Genomic DNA, 23,157 nt, shown 5'->3' with positions numbered 1-23,157 from the left:
AAACAGAACGGCAGAAACTTGGTCATTCGTTTAAGGAAACTAAAAATAACTATAATACCATGGTTCATCATATTTTATTTCATAACCGTCGTTGAACAGCCGACCCATTTCTTTTGGGGGGGGGGGGTTTACGACTACTAATGTTCAACTCCGTAGCCGTGTAATTTTGTACCCAGTCCAGACGACAAGGGAACTCCTGGATCAAGTATTGTGAGACATTTGCCTTCGAGAAGGGCTTTTTGATGGAACTAACCCTTTTTGCGTTACATGGAGAGGAAAACCAGAAGAACCTCACACGGTTAGCCTGATAGCAAGGGGACTCTAACCCATGATCCGTCTACCACGAAGAATATTCCACGTCAGCACTGTGGTCGATGCAAGCCGGATGCGGAGTTCATATCGACCAGCCATTGCCGGGATCGAACCCCGGTTCACCTTATTGGAAGGCGAACGCTCTATCCCCAGAGTCATCGCATCTCCATGGTTCATCATAGTAAAAGCTTGATATAATAAGAGTTTAATTTGATGCATTTTTTTCTTTTTTTAATAACTGCAGGCACTGAACTTTCGTTCTTTGCCTTAGACGATGTCAGAAGTGTTGCTCATTTATCGTTACCCGGTGAGCACCTGCGAACCAAACTCACGGAGGCGAGCAACATTACCCACGCCACGCTGCCACAGATTCCCGTTTATAGGGTGGGCCGCATTTACACATCAGAGGAAAACACAGAAACTTCCATGCCCTAAGCGGGATTCGTATCCACAGCCGTCGGCTTCGCAGTCAGGCACGCTTACCGCTCGGCGTTCTGGCCGGCGATGTAAAAATTGTACAAGTATTATTACAAGAAAATTTCTGAATCGAAGCAATTGATCATTGTTAAAATTTCTCTGTTTTAAAAAGCTCAGCCTTCTAATCTTCTTTTAACTGTAAAAACTTTTCAGTTCATTTCTTTCAAAAATGTTATTTTGTTTACGTTAAATATGCGTAATATCTAAAATATTTATGCGAAATAAAGTAATATAACTATAGAAATAATAGATTTTTAGTATATAATATTTAACTGTGAAGTTCAGTAATTCATTATTTAGCTATTAATTTAACTGAACGAAGTCCCTTTCAAATAGTTTTTTTTTCTTTTAAAGTCCAAATTTGCAGGGCAACAGTAAACTATCCAATTTATGTAAACACAGTCTTAATTTTTACTGTATATAAGTAATAAATTATTACTGTATATAAGAAGTATAAAATATTACAATATAATTGGCTGAGTTTCTGCCACAAACGTGGGAGAAAAGTGTTTTTGCCATGATGGTTTTAACCGGTTTCTTATCAGTCGTTTAAACCACCTCAGCAGATACATGCCAACCTTGTAAGTGGATAAAATATCGAAGTACAAATTTTTATTTAGGAAAATATAGTAGGAAAGGATCTCACCTAAGCAGAAATTTTTATCCAATAGAATTCAAAAATTTTATTATCCCTAACATTTCATCCGCACAAAACTTTTTTTCGGAAGTTTGCTGTGGTAGCAAAACTCAAAAATGATCAAGCAATTGTCAAACTTTCAATAATAGGCAGTAAAAGTTTATTAAAAAATTACATAGAGGTAAAATTTTTGCATTAAAATTCAAAAGTTCTAAAATCTAAAATGGTCTAAAAACATGAAAGCATATCCACAGAACATTTACTCTTTACCCACAGAACAACGTTTGAAGGCAGCTTGACCTTCGGTGATTGTCCTTTTGCTTTGAGGCTGAATTGCACTGCCGGGTCCACTTGCTCGTCCGTAAGGAGAGCGCATTGCATTGATCTGAAAACGAAAATCAATTGATTAGAGACAGCAGGTTTCAAGCTTTTCCAATAAACATTTTCTTAATCTCTGCTACCTCATGATGCAATAATCTTGTAGTTTAGGATTACTTTTTCATTAACATTATCCAAAATTGGCTCAAAATTCGCAAGATAGCCTTTTTAAATAGCAATGAACAGAACAGAATAAATGTTATATCCTAAAAGTTCAGACTAAGCCCCGAAGAAATATTTAGTTATAAAACTTATTCAATAAAAATAGTTTGAAATTTTTAATATATTTCTTGAAACACATCTATTTCTTTATAGACATAAGGTTACTAATTGCGTAAAATAAAGCTACAGGGTATGTGGAACGTTGCCAAGAATGTCTCCATATGAACGGAGTTTACCTAATATCTAACTAAAGTATCCATTGTAGACTTCAATTAGCTGCTCATAGTTTAGCAGTTTCACAAATTGTGCAACTTCAGAATTTTTTGTTTGGATATAGTGCTCGTTGCTACTCCAGAAAAAACAATCACAAAACTATTTTTCACAATTCCAGAAAAACAGGGTGAGTTTATTTTCGTAGAAAAATACGAATAATCGATATTTTTATGACATTTTACTTTTAAACTATAGTGGCTATGTTCATAGGGCCGTCATGTAAACAATTTTCTATTATCTTGGTCGCATGTGGGCTGAAAAAGCCGATATCAATATCTTACTTCGATAGCTCATGATTTATAGCCAACATTCAGTAAGTCATTAAGCTAAATCATTAGACTAATCTTTTTCAGCAGAGATAAGATTTACATTCAATTGTTCTTTCTTATGTAGGTTCATTTGCGCAAAATATTGGACCCTGATTGGATGTTTTTGTACTATCTTCGCTGAGCTAAGTTTGAGCCCTACCGAGACCGAGATACAGTTGTTACAAGAGAGGTGCAAGGATGCAAGGATGTCGCGATTATAATAGCAACAATTTAACTTTTTGCATCATATTGTTATAAGTTGAGTATAGGTTGATGGAAAAAGTTACTCCCTTGTAATTTAAAATTTAAATTTTTAATTTTCTGAACACTACAACTGTTACAAGTCTCGGGGATTTAATGTATTGAGATATGATGCACCATTCCTTCTCCATAAAACGAGGTATTCAAATAGGGCAATTGTCTTAAATCATTTCCATTTGCAGAGGAAAGTTACACGTTTTTTAATCCGCAATCCTCCGACAACTGAAGTTCATTTTCAATTTTCTTTTAAACTGCCTTTCACTTTACATTCACAAATTATTCAATGATTTCGTAAATCTTTCACCTCGTGAACAGATCTTTTTCAAAAATGTCAGTCAGCGGGCGCATGGGTGACCACTTTACTTTGATCAGACTGCGTAGGAACTGAGAGTGCGCAGTAGCAGCCTTCGTTACACTATTCTACCGTAAAGCACTCTAGACTTCACGCGCAAGTTGTCGGGTTACAAAAACGGGAATACCATCCTCTCAGCTAAGGATCAAAATTATGATGGCTTGTCTTCGGATCATCATTACGTATATTTCCCTGACTGTCGCCAATAGCAAATTGTGCTGCTCTGGTGCGACGTAACTAAAGAACTACAACGACTAGAAGTTTAAATACGAAAATTGAGAAAAAGAGGGAGTTAAAATTGTAACCATCCAGATTTAGAATATGGTTTGAATTAACATTAGATTAGCATCCAGATTAATATATGGTTTGAATTAACATTCGTTTAAAACTTTTAGATTTCTAAACATAGTGAATTCAAAGTGAGATTCAACACTAATTCACATTAATATTATTTCTTATAAGATGGAGATAAACGCACCTGTAGGGATCATTCAACTATTAACTGTCATGATATGGCGTATAGAACGAAAAAGTTCATATTAGTGATTCGATAATTAAGTATTCACGGAATTTGAAATTGAATTTAAATACTCAAAAGTCAGAAAAAATTAGAGAGTTTAAGGTACATAAAAATGCAATATTTTCGCAAAAAATAGTTTTAAGAAAGCGTAGCAATGGGCATTGTTTCCAGTTATGCAGTTTTATACAATCTGATCTCTAGTTTCAAATCAAACTTAAGAAATGATTTGCTTCGAAAATTTTTATCAATATTTCGGGCAACCAAATATAAAAAGGAAACAAAATTACTTTCCTACTACTTCATGCACAAATGATTAGTTTAAGAAAGTAACAAAATTAAAACTTAATCAGAATTTTACAAATTTTATTGTTTGCATTGTAAAATACGTTAAGAAAAAAAATCTGTCAATGAAAAAACATACTAAGACTATTTTGAGTTTTGAAACTGAGTTTCGAGCAATAGTGAAAAGTAGAGAATGAGCCAAGATAGGTTGAGAAGCATTGATCTAGAAATCAGCATTTGTAAATCATAAAATTAGTATTAATAAATCATTAAAGTAGTATGTATATTATTAACCCCTTAACGATCTGTTAATTTTCAAGAAAACGGTCATGAAAGTGCCGATTTTTTTGGCTTTTGTATTTTATTACGTATTTGATTAGTGCTGACATCTAGTTTAAAATAAGCTATCTACAATTACCTTAAAAATATCCTGGTACTGCTAGATGGTATGGAAAAAGAAATAAAATGTTTTCCGGGCAAAAGAAATGAATTAGTTTTATTCTTATTAGTATGTTACTACCGAACACTCTAGCCCGTCAATATCACGGGAGCGAGAAATAGAGGGTGAAACCTCACCTCGACATTTTCACGGGAGCGAGAAGGAAATGGTTAAATCAGTAAAGTAGGTTTTGAATCCATTTATTCAAAACTCAAGATAATAGCTCCTTTATTAGATCAAAAAGGTGCGAATAAATGAGTGGAAATTAAAATTAGAATTCAATAGAATAATGTGTACACATTTTACCTGCTCTTTTGATGCCTCAATGGGATTTTTAAAAATTATCCATGTTAGATATTCTTTCTTCATCCCCTCTCCTGTCTCTTCCTTGTACATCCAGAAATCAAGTTTTTCTAGAACGAAAAACTTATGATTGATGTTATTTATTAAGTAATAGTAAATTATTAATAATAATAAAGTTGCAATAAGGTGGGTGATTTTATAATTCCTATATTCATGAGTGTATTTGGTTCAATTTCATTGTTAGGCACTTTAATTGAACCCTAATTTTACGGCACTTTAATTTTTAACTTTATTATGGGTGGCATTTTCGATTCTCCCTCCCGGGAACAACGTCGAATACAGATATGCAACATCAAGTTTAACCAGAAAATTCTGATCGATTATTGTCATAATTACATATTAAATTCTTACATGTTGACATAGCTATCGTCTGTACGTTTACAAATAGCTGGGCTCTATTATAACGGTTCTAATTCGAAATAAGAATTGAAGGTTACTACAGTTAATTTTAACGTTTATAAGCTTAGAAAAACTGCTACCTATATTGCTTTAGAACTTGCACTTTTCACAATATGACTTGTGACTATTTATCCATTTGTAAATCTAATTTTAGCGAAAGACAAAAACTAAAAGATAACGCTCAAAACGTGCCAATCCTTGTCATGTTATTAGTTTCACTAAATCGATTTATGGCACATATTTTAGAAATTATAAAATGTTATGAATACATTTAAATTGGTGCATGATTTTTACCAATAAAGTTTCCTAGAACATCAATCCCGTTCACAGATAGTTTCGTTAACTAAGAGAAATGATGCATTGGAAGGGAAGCATACAAGCGAAAGCGAAACCAAAAGTTCGTCGTTCGTTCTCAACTCGCTGCTAACTAGTCAAATTTTTCTTAGGTGGGACCTACGCGGACGGAGAGAGCTGGAAGCAAGCTACATACGAGTGACGTTTGACTTCTCGTAAGATAGATTTTGCATGCGTACTTTATTATTGCGCATCCTAAGTGCAAGCTTATGAGATTTCACTGTGTGCCTTTTTCTCCTTCAGTATGCAACCCGCCTTAAGAAAAAAAGTTTTAAACGACTAAAACAAGAAGTTCTTTAATTATGAAACCCTAGATTTATGTAAGATACCCACATTCCATGAAATATCTATGATTTCTTTATAAATTTTGAAGAAAAAAGTGCACAAATTTATATACCTGGGAGTAAGTAGGTTGGATTAACATCATCGTTGAAGCCTATTTTCGTAACTCTATAGCTAAGTTCTGACAGTTCGTTCGTAAATTTTGATAATTCGTTGTTTACTTTTCCTTCCTGTAAAATTCAAACATAAATTTCATGTTAGGTGTTTGGTCACAGGTTTTCATGACCACCATATAAGGTGATAAAACTTCTAGTTTTACATATTGTAATGCTCTGGAATAAATGACGCAACAGACTTAATTTTTCAAAAACATGATTTCCAACAGCGCATTGTTATATTAATTATATTAATAAACATATTTAAAGCCTTTACAAAGTATCTCAAATTAACTTCTTTCCTTTTTTTTCACTTTGTAGCACGAAATATTTTGTTTAGCATTCTGTCAAAATAGCTGAAGAATTAAATAGCCCAAAGAAATACCTTGAGTTCAACGTCACGCCATCAGACTAGGGAAAACATCCAGTCTATAAGAACTGGAGTTGTAGTAAGAGAAAACTTATTGGTATCAGGACTACCCAGCTTACTCTCAGGTCACCTCTGGTAAAGGGTTGCAACTTTCTTATACAGGTATCTCATATGTTTCTGACGCTCTAATTACAAGCAAAAAATATAATTTTCTATGGTTTAATAAAAAACGGTCTAATTTTTTACTAAAAAATAGTGTTGAATTATCGGAATTATATTTATACTAAAATATAAAATTCAGAAGAAAGTAGTTTGAAAAAAAAAATCATATTCAAAAATTTATCAATCGATTTTGTAAATTAAGTTTTTTGTTGTTGTTTTATGAATAACTCTTTCTTAGATCTAAATAAATATAAATTTGGTAAATTGGAAGCCTGCGTTTGGAAGACTTTACCTTTAACACAGGAAGAGACCTGTGTTACATGCTGTATTTCATAACCACGAATTATTAAAATGCAAAATATTTCTCATTAATTTTGACCTAATACAAAATAANTTTTTACTAAAAAATAGTGTTGAATTATCGGAATTATATTTATACTAAAATATAAAATCCAGAAGAAAGTAGTTTGAAAAAAAAATCATATTCAAAAATTTATCAATCGATTTTGTAAATTAAGTTTTTTGTTGTTTTATGAATAACTCTTTCTTAGATCTAAATAAATACAAATTTGGTAAATTGGAAGCCTGCGTTTGGAAGATTTTACCTTTAACACAGGAAGAAACCTGTGTTACATGCTGTATTTCATAATCACGAATTATTAAAATACAAAATATTTCTCATTAATTTTGACCTAAATGTATACAAAATAATGAGAAAAAAAACATGAAAAACATGTATTATAAAAATTCTGCGTCAGAAGGTTAAATATTTCTTGAATTGAAGCATGATGAAATCTTGATGAATTGAAAGTATGATGAAATCTTGATGAATTGAAAGCACGATGCATCAAGCTACTTTATTATTATACTTAGCATTCATCTTTTTATTGATCCAAAAATAATTTATTCTGAGAAGTGTCATTTCTGAGATCTGGAATTTCTAAAGCCACTTATTTTTACTTTGCTTCATATTTCAAAAATTAATAAATGATTGTTTGCTACGCAATTGGGTGTTCTAATAACTCAGAATTAGGCTTTAAATTACATAGTTTAACTGTTGCAGATCGCAATGAAGAACAACGGAAAGTATGGCTGCATAGAATTTGTAGAGATAAATGGACTCCAAGCGCATATTTAGATTAAAAAAAAAGCATTTAAGATACTTCGTAACCATCGTTCAAAATCCCAAATAATTCTGAGTATACGACAACTAAGGTTAAACTCCGTAGCCTCGTAATTCTGAACCCTATTCTGAATTCTGAAATGACAAATTCTCGTAATTCTGAAATGACAAGAGAACTTCTGGATCAAGTATTGTGAGAAATTTGCCATCGTTGAGGATTTTCTGAGAGACACATTTGCGTCACATGAAGAAAGTCACAAAAACCTATGGTTATAATGACGGCAACGGGACTAACCCATTATCCGTCTACCACTGAGGATATTCTACGTCAGCACTGTAGTTAGTGAGAGCCAGGTGCGGGATTCAAACCAGAGACACCTCATTGGGAGGTGTGTTCTCTGTCCCCTGAGTCCCCGCATTGCATAAATCTTAAAAGCACTCATAAAAGTACTTATTTTGACTTTGTTACGTATCCAGTACTTTTTTAATGTTACGTATCCAGGGTTTTACTACAAACAAAATTATTCGCTGGCCACATGTAGTGCTTTTGTGCTACGATTAACTCGCTTCTTATTAACTTGACCAAAATCTTATTTGGAAGAGACTTTTTTTAATTGTATTCTAGAAGGGGTGATTTTTCACAAAAGCGAAATGGACAAAAATAGAAATTATCAGGGGTTCAAAATTTCGACAGCACCTCTGCATAAACTTTTTAGACCATTTTTACCAGATTGCGACTATCCCGCAAAATTTGAGAGTTAATGATTCAAAACGGTCATGAAAAAAAGGTCTTTTTACTCAAAGTATGTTTTTTTTTTGTTTGATATCGTAACTAAAAACGCAGGCTCTAAGGCACATTTAAGGTTTAAGCACACAAAATATTTAGATTGACTTAATGAAATTCCGATCAGATAGCAAAGCTATTCAGAGTGTTAATTATTTTTGGCACTATACAAGTAATTTCTATATGCATATTTAAGCTTAAAAAATTTGACAAAAATAAACTTACCTCTAGAAGAATACAAACTATAGCCCTACGGTCTGGAACGTACTTGTTTAATTTATTGGGTGAGAAGCTCAAATGAGGGTCATAATGAACAAAATGCAGCTGAAAAGGAATAAAATGTCAACAATTAGTAAAAACTAGCTGAAATTCGTGCGGGCTAAGTACAAGATATTTAATAAATTAAGGAATCAGGCACGAAACAGGAAGACATATCGAAACAAATAAAACAAAAATAAGATTCTTTTAATTATCAGTTGTCTTTTTCAGTAGCATTACAATATCAGATTTTATTTTATTTTATAACCCGTTGAACAGCTGACCTAATTTTTTGAGTTTACGACTACTAATGTTTAAATCCCTATCCTTGTAATTTTGAACCCTATCAAGAAGACAAGGGAACTCATGGATCGAGTATTGAGAAATTTTGCCTTTGTGGAGGACGTTTTGATGGAACTAACCCACATTTACGTTACATGGAGAGGAAGACCACGAGAACCTCCCACGGTTATCCTGACGGCAAAGGGACTCTAGCCCATGATCCGTCTACCACTGAGGATATTTCACGTCAGCACTGCGTTCGGTGCAAGCCGGATGCAGATTCGTGTCTACCAGCCGTCGCTGGGATTTGAACCCGGTTCACCTCATTGGAAGATGAACGCTCTATCCCCTGATTCATCACGGCTCTACAATATCAATTTGATAAAAAAAAAAAAGATTTTAGATGTCCACCTAAAAAAATGCTGTATGTATCCTGCTGCACTGAAAATTCCTTTTATGATACAAGCCAACGTATGATATTTAACATCTACCACCATCGAAAAATTTTCCCAATGAATAAACACTAAACTTACGTTTTCAGTTTCAGTTGCTGTTAACTTTACATTATTTTAGATTATAGAAACAAGTTTCAAAAGTGTAAATGCGCGCACAAAATATGTGAGGCGTTACTGAGTGCTTATTCAGATAACTCTCAGAATACTAATTTAACGAAATCTTGTTTAATTTTTTCTTGCACTTGCGTGGCATAAGTCAAAGATAGGCTATCCAAGAACGAACAATAAACTGTTAATGAAACTTTTTTTTTTTTGGTGAACAGAGCTGTTAGCTAAAATCATTAATATTAGCCTTCTATTGCTAAGAAAAAATATTTGATTTATTTCGCAACAAGGCATAAACTTTTGAATAAAATTTGTTTTTCATCTCTCCGTATAAATTTTTTTTAAGCATTTTGAACAATAAACATCATTATATCATTATATGTTGTATTGTAAAGTGTTGGTATGTTAAGTGTTAATCAGGAACTAAAGTTGCGACTTTCACATCCTTCGTCTAAATTTTAGGATTCTAATACATACTGTTCTGTTTAAGATTTATAAGAAGGAAGACCACAGGCACTCTTATGTTCTGTTAAAGATTAAGACTAATCATGAAATATGTTTGACAAATAGAACTTGTAAAAGGACATTGAAAACATATATTAAATTTAATGGCACCGAATATTTTACAGCCCTAGCTAACAATGATTTAGTACCTTTATCAGAGAGCCTATTTAGTAAGACACGGTTCCCAGTAGACCACCGAAGTCAAAAATATCTCGAAGTGTTGAGTAAGTGAGTGGGTGGGTGAGTACTTTGATCAGCCTGCGATGGGACAGAAGGAGCGCGGTATCGGTTCTCGTGAAATTCTACCGTAAAGCGCTCGACTTCGCGCCTGTATTGATAGTAAAGCTACAGAGCCATCGCCTCTGCAGAGACTTAAAATTGTAGTGCAACTGTCGGGTAACTATAGCGACCCCCTCTTCTGCGCGCATGCGCATTGTCCGAACCTCACTCAGATAGACGGGGGATACGGATATGAGCAGACATAAGTCAACGCTCTTGTTATGTTATGATGATTTAATTGTATTGTACGTATTTCTATCTTGATTTCTTCTTAATAAATATTTTTATCTTATAATCGCCATCATTTCTTCCCATTCGAATCAAAAGAACCCAACAGCAACATTACTTTAACGGACTAGTTTTATAATAATGCTGGGTTTTCGGTACTAACCATTCATAATATGCATCTTTAGAATCCTTGTATAATGTGTCAAATATATTGTGCATTCACAGTCAAATTAATTTTTAAATCAGCGCGAACAAATATTGCGAAAGATTTCTTCTAAGATCACTATAAACTAGGATGGGATTACGATTATTCAAAATCAATTTGGAGGAAGCTTAATAGTAACCGCCCCTATAATTATATTAAAAATGTTGCAAAAATTGACCTTGACTTAACGTACCAAACATGCGCAGCAATATAAAACAAAGTTTTGAACATTATAAGACAGCACAATTTAATTTTTCTGGTCAGCACGAAGGAAAATTTTTTCCCTTTTTCAGATTGCTTATAGTATATAAAAATGCAAATATGTAAGTCTTTTTACGGAATTCCTTGAAATAAATCTCAAAAATGATAAATTCATCAAGAGCCGTGAATTTCGATACTATGTAAACTGTGATTTAACATTTACGAATTTTATGGTGTACATCTAAAAAAAAAAAGAATTGTAAAGGAACACTATTTTAAGTTATCAATTAGAGCTTTCCAATACAATTTAAAAGGTGAAGTTAAATCCAACCACTTAAAGTGGAAAAATATGAAATCAAACACATGGGCATTCACACAATGAAAGAATTATTTTTGCTTCCGGAATCATCAACATTGCCACACTTTGCATATCATCAGTAGTTTGTTTAAATCAAGTAAGTTGTCATGAGTATCTTCTTCCCATCACTTTGGAAAGTCTACTAAAGCAAAAGTTCGCAGTTGAAATATGAAACATGAAAATTTTTCAGTAAACACTAATTATTTCAACGTACTTCAACACCAAAAAGGTGGCAACTTGCTACAATAAAGTGAAGTAGTGAAACACCATACATAGCTCTTCAATATAGTGTTTCACTACATTAATATTGTCTTACACTACTTGATGTAAAGTAGCCACAATCGTTTTTACTATTGAGCAACACTAAAATTTATAATGGCAGTTAGATATGATACATAAATTAAAGTTATTTTTAGAATACAACATAAAGTAAAAAATCAATAATTTAGATTGCATATACACTAATTCTTAAAATCAGTTTGTAAATCACACATACGTACAGCACAGAAAATATTGGAACGAATTCGTGTTAGGCTTAACAGAATGGAAGGGGATCGAAATTATACATATAAAATCATTTGATACAGTTCTCAGATTTAAAAATTAAAATATTATCTTCATTACACAACTAAAACATACATATTTTAACGGTGAATTTTTGTTTTGTTGATGAATATCACCGTAGAAGAGAACAAACTCTAGCCAACTTATTCTAGAATGCAAATAAGCTACAGGCGGTATTCTACTTCACGTTAGTCTGAGTTTTTGATGCTCAAAGTGAGCCATAATTAACATTTTTGGAAGCGGAAATTCTAGAGTGGTGTGAAAGCATGAGAGTTGAGTAAAATTATTCAATTTTAAGTGTTTAGATTCAAAATACACTCCTTTAAATCGCATATGAATGCTCCATTTGGTGTTAACCTGGAATAAAATGTCCATTTACACAATTTTTTGGGTTGTTCAATATCATAGCTCAAGAGATATTACACAGTTTTTACAGTGTAGAAGACAAAATAATCATGACATACTTGCTTCTATAAGTTTGGTCAATTATGAAAGTGATTTGCAACAACGAAATAAAGCAAAAATTGGAACGCACCTCTCCGGCATACTCTTTCCCATCTACAGAGTGCCTACGGCATGATTCCAGGCATGAATCTCCTACCATGTGGCCATGAATCTCATACAATCTGTATGGATTTTCCAGAGAACCATGAAATAATTCTAATTAAAATACAGAAAACAAACAAAAATTAGTAATTTTTGCATTAGTAAAAGTTTGGCTCCTCCACGTTGGTACTTTACTAAAATTTCTTAAAAGCAAAATTAAAAGTTTTAAAAGTAACTAGACATTGAAAGCTGTTTTAACATTAATACCTTGAAAATCCAGTGTTATCTGCAGTGTAAAAAATACCAGTTTTTTTTTATTTATTCGTATGTTCGACCTGTTTAAAGCTGTTTATGGACAAAACCCTTTCATTGTTTCTCACCTTAAACATAGATGGATTAAAATCGTTAGTTCAAATTCTAGTTTTTACCATACTGGTTTGCTTATCGTACAGATACTGCATTTTCATAAATTTTACGATTATTTTCTACACATGTTCTTATTTTCTCTTTTTAACCCTTAAATAGGATTTCAAAGTAAGATTGAAGGTAAGGGCACTTCCGCAGACTTCTCTTCACAATGAAACATAAGAGTCGCTGTTGCTCAGGAGACAGAGTGCTCACCTCTCAATGGAGTGACCCAGGTTCGAAACGCAGTGATGGCCGAATAATAAATACATAACTTTTGCAGAAATTTTTTTTAATGGTAAAATGCCATTCTGCAACGGATTTGCTTCGTAACTTTTGCAGCGAAAACTTCTTGTATTGTAAAAAAACCGTTGTGACTACAGTTTTATTTCGTAAGTTTTACGGTTTTGCAGACCGTAACCTAGCTGCATGGGTAAATTTTACGGGATTTTCTTTTTCTACAGTGAGAGTTGAGATTCTTTGCAACTTGAAACTAAATGTTTACAGGTGTAAAATTCAGAATACTTTGAACACCTGTTGCCTTTGAATACCTGTTGATCTAATGATCAACGTTTTAGGACTCAATTTTAATGGTTCGAGGGGTGATCTCTAACATGGTAATTGGGGCAGACGATATTTTAAGTTACGAAACAAGACAAAACGTATAACTTTCTTTTCATGAACATCCTTTGTTTTCGATGGTTTTGGATTTCTGAAGCCAAAATGTCAGCGGTAGCCGCAATCTGGGAAGTATGGTCCCAATAGTTAAAATTTTAAAATTCGATTTTTCAAGAACTATTCGACCGATTTCGGTCAAATTTTGTATTTTGTTATTCATAATTACATCCTTTAAAAATGATGTAAAAAAACTGTATACCTTAAAATTCAAAATTTTTTTTGCATAGTTTTTTAATATCTTCGGATAAACGAATTTTACAATTGTGTGCAAAAAATTTTCAATTCCCTAGTAAAGTTCGAAATAATGAAATACGCAAAAGATAGAATTAATATTAAGGGATCCAAGGATCCAACCACTCTCCTGAATGAACAATTGGGACTATATTTCCCAGATTGCAGCTACTCCCTATACTTTGGGGGTCAGAAATCCAAATTCACTGAAAACAAGGTATATTTATTCAGAGAAACTACTTCTTGGTGCCTGATTTCGTAACTTAAAATATCGTCACTAATTCATTAGCATATTAAAGTTTATCCACTCGAACCAGTAAGATTGAACTTTAGAACGCAAAAGTTCAAACTTTAGGTTAAAGGTTATTCAGGGTAGTCAATATTTTCTTTTGCGCACTTTACATAGACAGTAAATTTTTTCGATTCATTTAAACAGCTGCAGAGAAATAGCGAAAAAACGCAAGTAAAATTAGCATTAATACGCTTAAATATTGATAGCTCTTTTTTCTAAGTTCTTAGGACCAGATTTTCCAGATAGCCTATAGCCTCTTTATTTTGAAAGTCAAAAATCTGAATCTGAGAAAAAAAAACAGATTGTTATTCAGAGAAGTTTTTTTTACCACATTCGTAAACTATTTAACGTATAAATATTAGTATATTAAATATTAGTAGTTAGCGCTTTGACTTAAAATTGCATGAAAATCCGATCACTAGATAAAAAGTTACAGCTCTTTCGTTATTAATTTTGAGTATCGTAGAACATTCTACACTTGTAACAATGCTTCTGAAATCAAAAATAAAGAAAAAATGAATTTAAAAAGAAAAACTATCTGTACATGAATGCGAGAATATTTTGAAGTTCTTTCAAAATTCTGAAGTAAATTTGATATTTAAAATTCCAAAACCTGTTAAGTTTATTGAAAATTATTGAAAACTGTTTTAGTTTAAAGTTCGCGAATTTTTTTCGCATCATATTTCTTACAGAACATATCTATCACCTTCTATATTACAAGCTAATTTTATTGCTATAAGAGACAAAAATATTTAAGTTCTTGAAAATTCTATTAGCGGGAAATATTTAAAGATATTCGAATAAAAAAGTCGAAAAACTTCCTTAAATACTTCGTGGAATGCAGACAACGAGGTGGTTTTCCCTGCCTTTCACAAAAATATTTCATAATTAAAAAAACAAAACAAAACCTATAACCAATAATAAATAAATTTTTACTGTGTGCAATTTTTTAAAACACATTTTTCCTAGTCAGATTTTTTATAAGCTAGGAAAAACCGGAGACGCCTGGTGGCTGAGTGGTAGCGCTTCGCACTGTCATGGCACATGTCCTTTGTTCAATCCTCGGGCCGGACAAGGTTGATTCTGCTTTTCATCCCTTCAGTGGGTCAATAAAATGAGTACCAAGCATGCTTGGGAACTAAACACTGGGGATTCCGCGCTGAGCTGACCACCCAACAGGCACATCTGCTCATCCACCCAAGCACCCAAATATCAAGAAAACTGAGATGGACACAGTAGACTTTGGCCCTCCATGAGCTGTCACGCCACTGAGTTTAGTTCAGGAAAAACCGATCTCTCCGGGGTTTCGGTTACGAAAACAGGATTTCCACACCACGCAACTGCTATGGAAAATTTAACAGTTAACGGTCCGAAAGCGTTGCAAGTTTACTTCTGATCAATTTCGGGGGGGGGGGACTAAAAACCTTATTTCCTATATTAATTAGTATATTGGGTACGCATTACTTATTACCATAAAATTAGTAGTTCACATTACCACAAATGAAGTATCACTGACGTCAATTGTTTGGCGAATTTTTTGGCAAGCAAAACAGTGCTGTATAATTTTTAGTTTCAGTTCAATTTATTAAATTATTTTGCGCTACTAGGTATAAGAAATGGTTAGTGGACAAAGTGACATATTTACTTCGCTAAAATGACATCGTCCTTTAAAAGCTTTTCATAATGTTAAATATTTTTCTAAAGTTAATGATCAAACATTTCTGCAAAAAAGTGTCTCGATACATTTAAAACTGAAAATTTACATCAATATATGTGGAAATAAATCTAAATTTAAATTTCATTCAGAAAATTAGAATTTGTATGTTGTGTTTTGTAAATAAAATAGTTAGAAATTTGTCTTAATTTCCAATAATTTAAATTCTGTATTTATTTTTATAAATTATCAATTTTAATAAATTAAGGAATTTGTTTTAAAATAAATTATAATTCCAACGTAAGTTAAAAGCTTTCATTTTTTTCAAAAATATCTACCCTGACAAAAGGAGCTTTCCTGCATTACACTATCAACATCAAAGTATTAGTTACGATTTAGCATTAACTAGATTTCTTTTAAAGCATAAATTATTATATATTAGTATTAATCCTTTCACTGCGTTTTGATTTTGCATACAAAATCATAACGTTTTACCTTGTTTAGAGGTTTTGTTAAACTTCTTGCAATAGTAATCCTAGGTTAGAATAAAGACAGAATAAACCTATGGTTAACCACCCTTAACACGTGGATTTCCCTATGCCCGAGTTCTTGGTTTAACTCAGTGTGGTGCATACTTATCAGCAAGAATGACCCGGGTGAATTTAAATACAGTCAAACCCCGCTATAGTGAACATGATTTATAGTGGACTCCCGGATATAGTGAACAAAATGTTCACTCCCGAGCTTTGCTATGCACATATTTTTTGTGGATATAGTGAACCAAAAGAGAGGAAATTGGTTATTATGAACTTTTTTCTGTTTTCGACTGATTTTCTTCATTTTTTAGTAATTTTGAAATTTTTACATAAAATACAGATACCGATTTTTAAAACCATTTATTGAGTGAAATGTAGCNTATACTATATATTTTATTTATACTTTTTATTTACATTTTAATTTTCTTTGACTTTATCCATTTTTTAATTCTTTTCACTTGCCTTTCTTTTTGAAGTAACGAGGCGGTTTCTATTTAGATAATGAATTTTTATAAAAGTTCTTTACAACCGAATAAACGTATTGCTGCTTAATATTAACTGTGTCATTTCGAAATCCATTCTTTACACAGTTGTTCATTTACTTTAGGGAAGACGCGGAAAATTATATTTTTTCCTTTTTTTTGTATCAGAATTTTTGCAAGTTGCAATCGCGCAAACTGGCATTTCGATAATAGTTTTAAATTCTTGTAAATTCACTGCAAAAACTGAGGAAAATCATTATAGAAAATGACAAATCTCTTAGAATATCTCGCAAAAAGAAATGATCTAATATTAGTTAGAGCTAGTAAGGCCGAACGCTCCGTTCATGAAGTGAAAGTGCGAGCTTTGCGCCAAAGTGACGTCACTAGAGAAAATCGGAGGATTGGCGCGGCTAGAGTTACTTCAAAGGAGTGAACCAGCCCTTCTATTCTCTTTAGCCCTGCGGTTAACCACCCTTAACACGTGGATTTCCCTATGCCCGAGTTCTTGGTTTAATTCAGTGTGGTGCATACTTATTAGCAAGAATGACCCGGGTGAATTTAAATCCAGTCAAACCCCGCTATAGTGAACATGATTCATAGTGAACTCTCAGATATAGTGAACAAAATGTTCGCTCCTGTGCTTTGCTATGCACATATATTTTTTGTGGATATAGTGAACCAAAAGAGAGAAAATTGGTTATTATGAACTTTTTTCTGTTTTCGACTGATTTTCTTCATTTTTTGGTAATATTGAAATTTTTACATAAAATACAGATACCTATTTTTAAAACCATTTATTGAGTGGAATGTAGCCATAAGCATTTTTTCTTGTTTGCTTCTTCTATCTCAGTTTCCCATCCCTAAATAAAGACCATCCCTAAATTTTTTTCGTACGCAAGACGAAGAGTAATAAAAAATAAAAGTTAACGCATTTTTCGTTATTACATATTTAATCATTTCTGTATTTCTTTTCATTGGTCATTTATTTTAATAATGTGTAATAAAAGGGAGCAGCTCGGAAAAATTAGTTGAAATCGCTTGCAGTACGGATATAGTGAACTCCCGGTTATAGTGAACCAAAATTTTGGTCCCTTGAAGGTTCACTATAACGGGGTTTAACTGGATCTTATAATTTTGAAACTCAAGAATTTTTTAAGCTAATTCAAGTGATTAGTTAAATGTTAATAGTTTGATTTTTGGAAGAAGAATTTTAAATCACACTGTTGATTATTAAACAAAATCTTATGTTTTAAAAATCGCAGTTATTAAAAAAAAAAAAGGATTTTAATCTTAACTCTAATTCATACAAGATTGATTTGTTCATTTACGTCGCACTAGAGTTGCACAATGGGCTATTGTCGACGGTCTGGGAAACATCCCTGAGGATGATCCGAAGACATGCCATCACAATTTTGATCCTCCGCAGAGGGGATGGCACCCCCCGCTTCAATAGCCCAACGACCTGCACGCGAAGTCGAGCACTTTACGGTAGGACAGTTTAACGAGGACCAATACTGCACTCCCTAGGTACCTACGCAGAGTGGTCCAAGTGGTCACCCACCCGCAGCCAGTGATACTTGACTTCGGAGATCTGCTGAAAACAGTGTCTTAACGATCAGTCCACTGCGGGATCTAATTCGTACAAATTTGTGAGGATTCAAATATAATTATTTAAAATGTGGTCAGTTTGAGGTATGAGTTGTTTCAGGATTTCCTTGGAGATTATACAACAGTGAGTGCTAAGTTACTTACGGGAGTACAACTTACCGTGTGCATTAGTTCCTGGTACGAGTTTCCAGCCTTCATCAGTTTTGTGTACAGATTGGCAGTGATTTAAATTATAATCGAGTTCCAGGGGATTACTCTCTATATTTACCAAAACATCGTCGCTCTTTATGTCCACTACACGAGATTGCATTCTTCCAGTTGAGTTTCTTACTACTAACAGTAGATATTGCGATCTGCACAGGTAAAAGGCTTAATGGTTCTTGCCTACGAAAGAAAAATACGTCAGAATCTGGACACTCAGAATTTTATTTAACATAAATCTGAATGCTAGATCAAAATGTCATTTCCTAGTTAATCATAAATAGAGAAACTACGAAAACTTGTCCTTAAGTATCAGGGTAAATAATCCACTATCAAAAATTGCCTGAATTTGGTAATTGCAAATATTTGACTGCTATGCTTAAATATTGAATGGAAAACTAATAACGTCGAAGTACGTTTTTCATAAGTTTAAATAATTAAATATGCTGTGAAAGGCCTTCAAATACTGTTGCGAAAAGATTGAAGCAACTAGGGATAAATATTTGTGTTTTATATTTATTAACCAAATGCAAAAGTATTCTTATTTAAGGTGCTTTAAAGTTAAAATAATTATATCTTGTACGAATAGAAGCATGCTTCTATCAAACATCTTTTTTTCTTATTTAAAAGCTGCTATTTGACAATACCATGCAATAGTTGCTGCAGCAATGAATTTCCCTTAAAAAATAATTTTGATTAAAGTTAAATATTTGAATTTTGCAAACATTTCTATCGAAGTTCGTATGAAATTTAAGATATATTTTCACTAGATTCTATCTAGACTAAATATCGCATTTAAGTGGTTAAAAAAACCTTAGCGCCCTTTGATTTATTGTAAAAAATTAAACGCTTAAAATGTTGATTTTGCATTGTTTCGCAGAGTCGCAAAAAGTTAGGACAAATCGAACTTTTTGAAGAAAAAAAAATAAAAATTACCTCTCAATCGCACATTTAAGTTTTCTTCATTCAACTAGGTTTGGTTGATGCATGTTAAGTAACTTTTCCAATATATTTACAAGAAATTAAGTTAATTTAAAGAGAACGAAAAAAAAGAAATAAAATTAAAACAGAAAAGTGTAATAACTTCAACTAAAATTTCATAGAACTGAAGTTTAATATCAAACACTTCGTTCAATATTCTTTAATGCATTTTACACTAGTTTTAAAATTAGACACAGGATAATATACGAAACTCAGTAGTTTAACACAATTTTTTCTTCATGCTTCAAAGATGCATGTTTTTTAGACTAACTTAAAGTAACTGTGAATTTAAAGAAACAAAGTCTATTTGTAAATAGTTCTACACTAATATTGTCTTACACTACTTGATGCAAAGTAGCCATCATCGTTTTTACTATTGAGTAACACTAAAATTTACAATGGCAGTAATATATGATACATAAAAGTAAAGTTATTTTTAGAATACAACATAAAGTAATAAATCAATAATTTAGATTGCATATACACCATTTCTTAAAATCAGTTTGTAAATCAAACATACNCATAAAATACAGATACCGATTTTTAAAACCATTTATTGAGTGAAATGTAGCCATAAGCATTTTTTCTTGTTTGCTTCTTCTATCTCAGTTTCCCATCCCTAAATAAAGACCATCCCTAAATTTTTTTCGTACGCAAGACGAAGAGTAATAAAAAATAAAAGTTAACGCATTTTTCGTTATTACATATTTAATCATTTCTGTATTTCTTTTCATTGGTCATTTATTTTAATAATGTGTAATAAAACGGAGCAGTTCGGAAAAATTAGTTGAAATTGTTTGCAGTACGGATATAGTGAACTCCCGGTTATAGTGAACCGAAATTTCGGTCCCTTGAAGGTTCACTATAACGGGGTTTAACTGCATCTTATAATTTTGAAACTCAAGAATTTTTTTAGCTAATTCAAGTGATTAGTTAAATGTTAATAGAGTTTGATTTTTGGAAGAGGAATTTTAATCACTGTTGATTACAAAACAAAATCTTATGTTTGAAAAATCGCAGTTATTAAAAAAAAAGGATTTTAATCTTAACTCTAATTCATACAAGATTGATTTGTTCATTTACGTCGCACTAGAGTTGCATAATGGGCTATTGTCGACGGTCTGGGAAACATCCCTGAGGATGATCCGAAGACATGCCATCACAATTTTGATCCTTCGCAGAGGGGATGGCACCCCCACTTCAATAGCCCAACGACCTGCACGCGAAGTCGAGCATTTTACGGTAGGACAGTTTAACGAGGACCAATACTGCACACCCTAGGTCCCTACGCAGACTGGTCCAAGTGGTCACCCACCCGCAGCCAGTGATGCTTGACTTCGGAGATCTGCTGAAAACCGTGGCTTAACGATCAGTCCACTGCGGGACCTAATTCGTACAAATTTGTGAGGATTGAAATATAATTATTTAAAACGTGGCCAGCTTTGAGGTATGAGTTCTTTCAGGATTTCCTTGGAGATTATACAACAGTGAATGACTTACGGGAGTACAACTTACCGTGTGCATTAGTTCCTGGCACGAGTTTCCAGCCTTCATCAGTTTTGTGTACAGATTGGCAGTGATTTAAATTATAATCGAGTTCCAGGGGATTACTCTCTATATTTACCAAAACATCGTCGCTCTTTATGTCCACTACACGAGATTGCATTCTTCCAGCTGAGTTTCTTACTACTAGCAGTAGATATTGCGATCTGCACAGGTAAATGCTTAATGGTTCTTGCCTACGAAAGAAAAATTCGTCAGAATCTGGACACCCAGAATTTTATTTAACATATATCTGAATGCCTAGATCAAAATGTCATTTCCCAGTTAATCATAAATAGAGAAACTACGACAACTTGTCCTTAGGTATCAGGGTAAATAATCCATTATCAAAAATTACCTGAATTTGGTCATTGAAATTGCAAATATTGGACGGCTATGCTTAAATATTGAATGGAAAACTAATAACGAAGTACGTTTTTTTTATAAGTTTAAACGATTAAATATGTTGTGAAAGGCCTCCAAATACTGCTGCAAAAACATTGAAGCAACTAGGGATACATATTTGTGTTTTATATTTATCAACCAACTGCAAAAGTATTTTTATTTTAAGTGATTTAAAGTTAAAATAATTATATCTTGTACGAATAGAAACACGCTTCTATCAAACATATTTTTTTTTCTTATTTAAAAGGTGCTATTTGACAATACAATTCACTCGTTGCTGCAGCAATGAATTTCCCTTAAAAATAGTTTTGATTAAAGTTAAATATTTGAATTTTGTAAACATTTCAATCGAAGTTCGCAAGAAATTTAAGATATATTTTCACTAGATTCTATCTAGTCTAAATATCTCATTTAAGTGGTTAAAAAAAAACCTTAGAGCACTTTGCTTTATTGTCAAAAATTATTAAACGCTTGAAATATTGATTTTGCAATGTTTCGCAGAGTCGCAAAAAGTTAGGACAAATCAAATTTTTAGGGAAAAAAAAATTAAAAAATACCCCTCTATCTCACATTACGTTACGTTACTTCATTCAACTAGGTTTGATTGATACATGTTAAGTAACTTTTCCAATATATTTACAGAAATTGATTTAAAGAGAACAAAAGAAATAAATAAAATTAAAACAGACAAGCGTAACTACTTCAACTAAAATTTCATAGAACTGAAGTTTAATATCAAACACTTCGTTCAATATTCTTTAATGCATTTTACTCTAATTTTAAAATTAGTTACAGGATAATATACGAAACTCAGTAGTTTAACACAATTTTTTCTTCATGCTTCAAAGATGCATGTTTTTTAGACTAACCTAAAGTAACTGTGAATTTAAAGATACAAAGTCTATTTGTAAATAGTTCTTTCCCTACAAATTAGTGAACTTTTTGACATAATCTGAAGTTCAAAGATAAATCAGGAAATTATTAGATAAATTTCAATAACAATAGTTTCATCTTATAAAAACACTTCCAGACTTACCTCAAATTTTCGTAACAAGCAGTTCAAGTTTTCTCGTCTCAGGATACACAGCAATGAATCATAAACTATACATTTAATTCAGAAAGTACTGAAGCAATTTTAGTGCTGCCAACTGTGCTGCACAAAATTTTTTTTTCATAAAAAGGTAGGTATTTTATTTACGTCGCTGTTGTTGTTGTTACTTTACGTCGCACTAGAGCTGCACAATGGGCTATTGGCGGCGGTCTGGGAAACATCCCGGAGGATGATCCGAAGACATGCCATCACAATTTTGATCCTCCGCAGAGGGGATGGCACCCCCCGCTTCAATAGCCCGACGACCTGCGCGCAAAGTCGAGCACTTTACGGTAGCACATTTATTTACGTCGCAGTAGTGCTGCTAAATGGGCTGCTGTCGATGGTTTGGGAAACATCCCTAAGGATGACCGAAGAATTTTGATCTTCTGCAGAAGGGATCTCGTGAGGAGTTCTCCTCATTCGTGAAAAGAACGAAATTTCCCCCAGATCCCTGTTCTCTTGGTACTGCTCAGCAACCGACTACAGGACTTTCAATTCCACAAATTTTACGAGCATGTTTATCGCATGTACTCGGAGGTTCTTTTAGGGGATTTGATGATCTGACCGGAGTTCGATTCTCTAACCACTGGGCTACCACAGCCTTTCTTTCATAAAACAAGCAATCTCATTTCAATTTAGCAGTCCTCGTTAAACTGTTCTACCGTAAAGTG

General features: G+C 32.9%; 1 protein-coding gene across 2 annotated transcripts; it reads right to left on the bottom strand.

Moving 5' to 3' along the window:
• Nucleotides 1-1,563: 1,563 nt before the first annotated feature.
• LOC107452216 (carbonic anhydrase 1) lies at nucleotides 1,564-22,639 on the bottom strand. 2 transcript variants are annotated; one of them, XM_043039708.2, is made up of 7 exons: nucleotides 22,430-22,639; nucleotides 18,424-18,648; nucleotides 12,368-12,492; nucleotides 8,619-8,717; nucleotides 5,915-6,029; nucleotides 4,708-4,814; nucleotides 1,564-1,811 (listed from the first exon to the last, which is right to left on the bottom strand). In XM_043039708.2, the coding sequence occupies exons 2-7, from the start codon at nucleotides 18,572-18,574 to the stop codon at nucleotides 1,686-1,688; spliced, it is 723 nt and encodes a 240-aa protein (XP_042895642.1). In that variant the 5' UTR covers nucleotides 18,575-18,648; nucleotides 22,430-22,639; the 3' UTR covers nucleotides 1,564-1,685. The 2 variants fall into 2 exon arrangements, with proteins under 2 accessions (XP_042895642.1, XP_042895641.1); XM_043039707.2 differs by lacking the exon at nucleotides 18,424-18,648 and adding an exon at nucleotides 20,962-21,185 and having other exon boundaries at nucleotides 22,430-22,583.
• Nucleotides 22,640-23,157: the final 518 nt, after the last annotated feature.

This window comes from Parasteatoda tepidariorum, chromosome 4 (genome assembly GCF_043381705.1).
Source record: "Parasteatoda tepidariorum isolate YZ-2023 chromosome 4, CAS_Ptep_4.0, whole genome shotgun sequence".
In the NCBI taxonomy this organism is placed as follows: Eukaryota; Metazoa; Arthropoda; class Arachnida; order Araneae; family Theridiidae; genus Parasteatoda; species Parasteatoda tepidariorum.
This window is presented reverse-complemented; position numbering and strand designations above follow the sequence as displayed.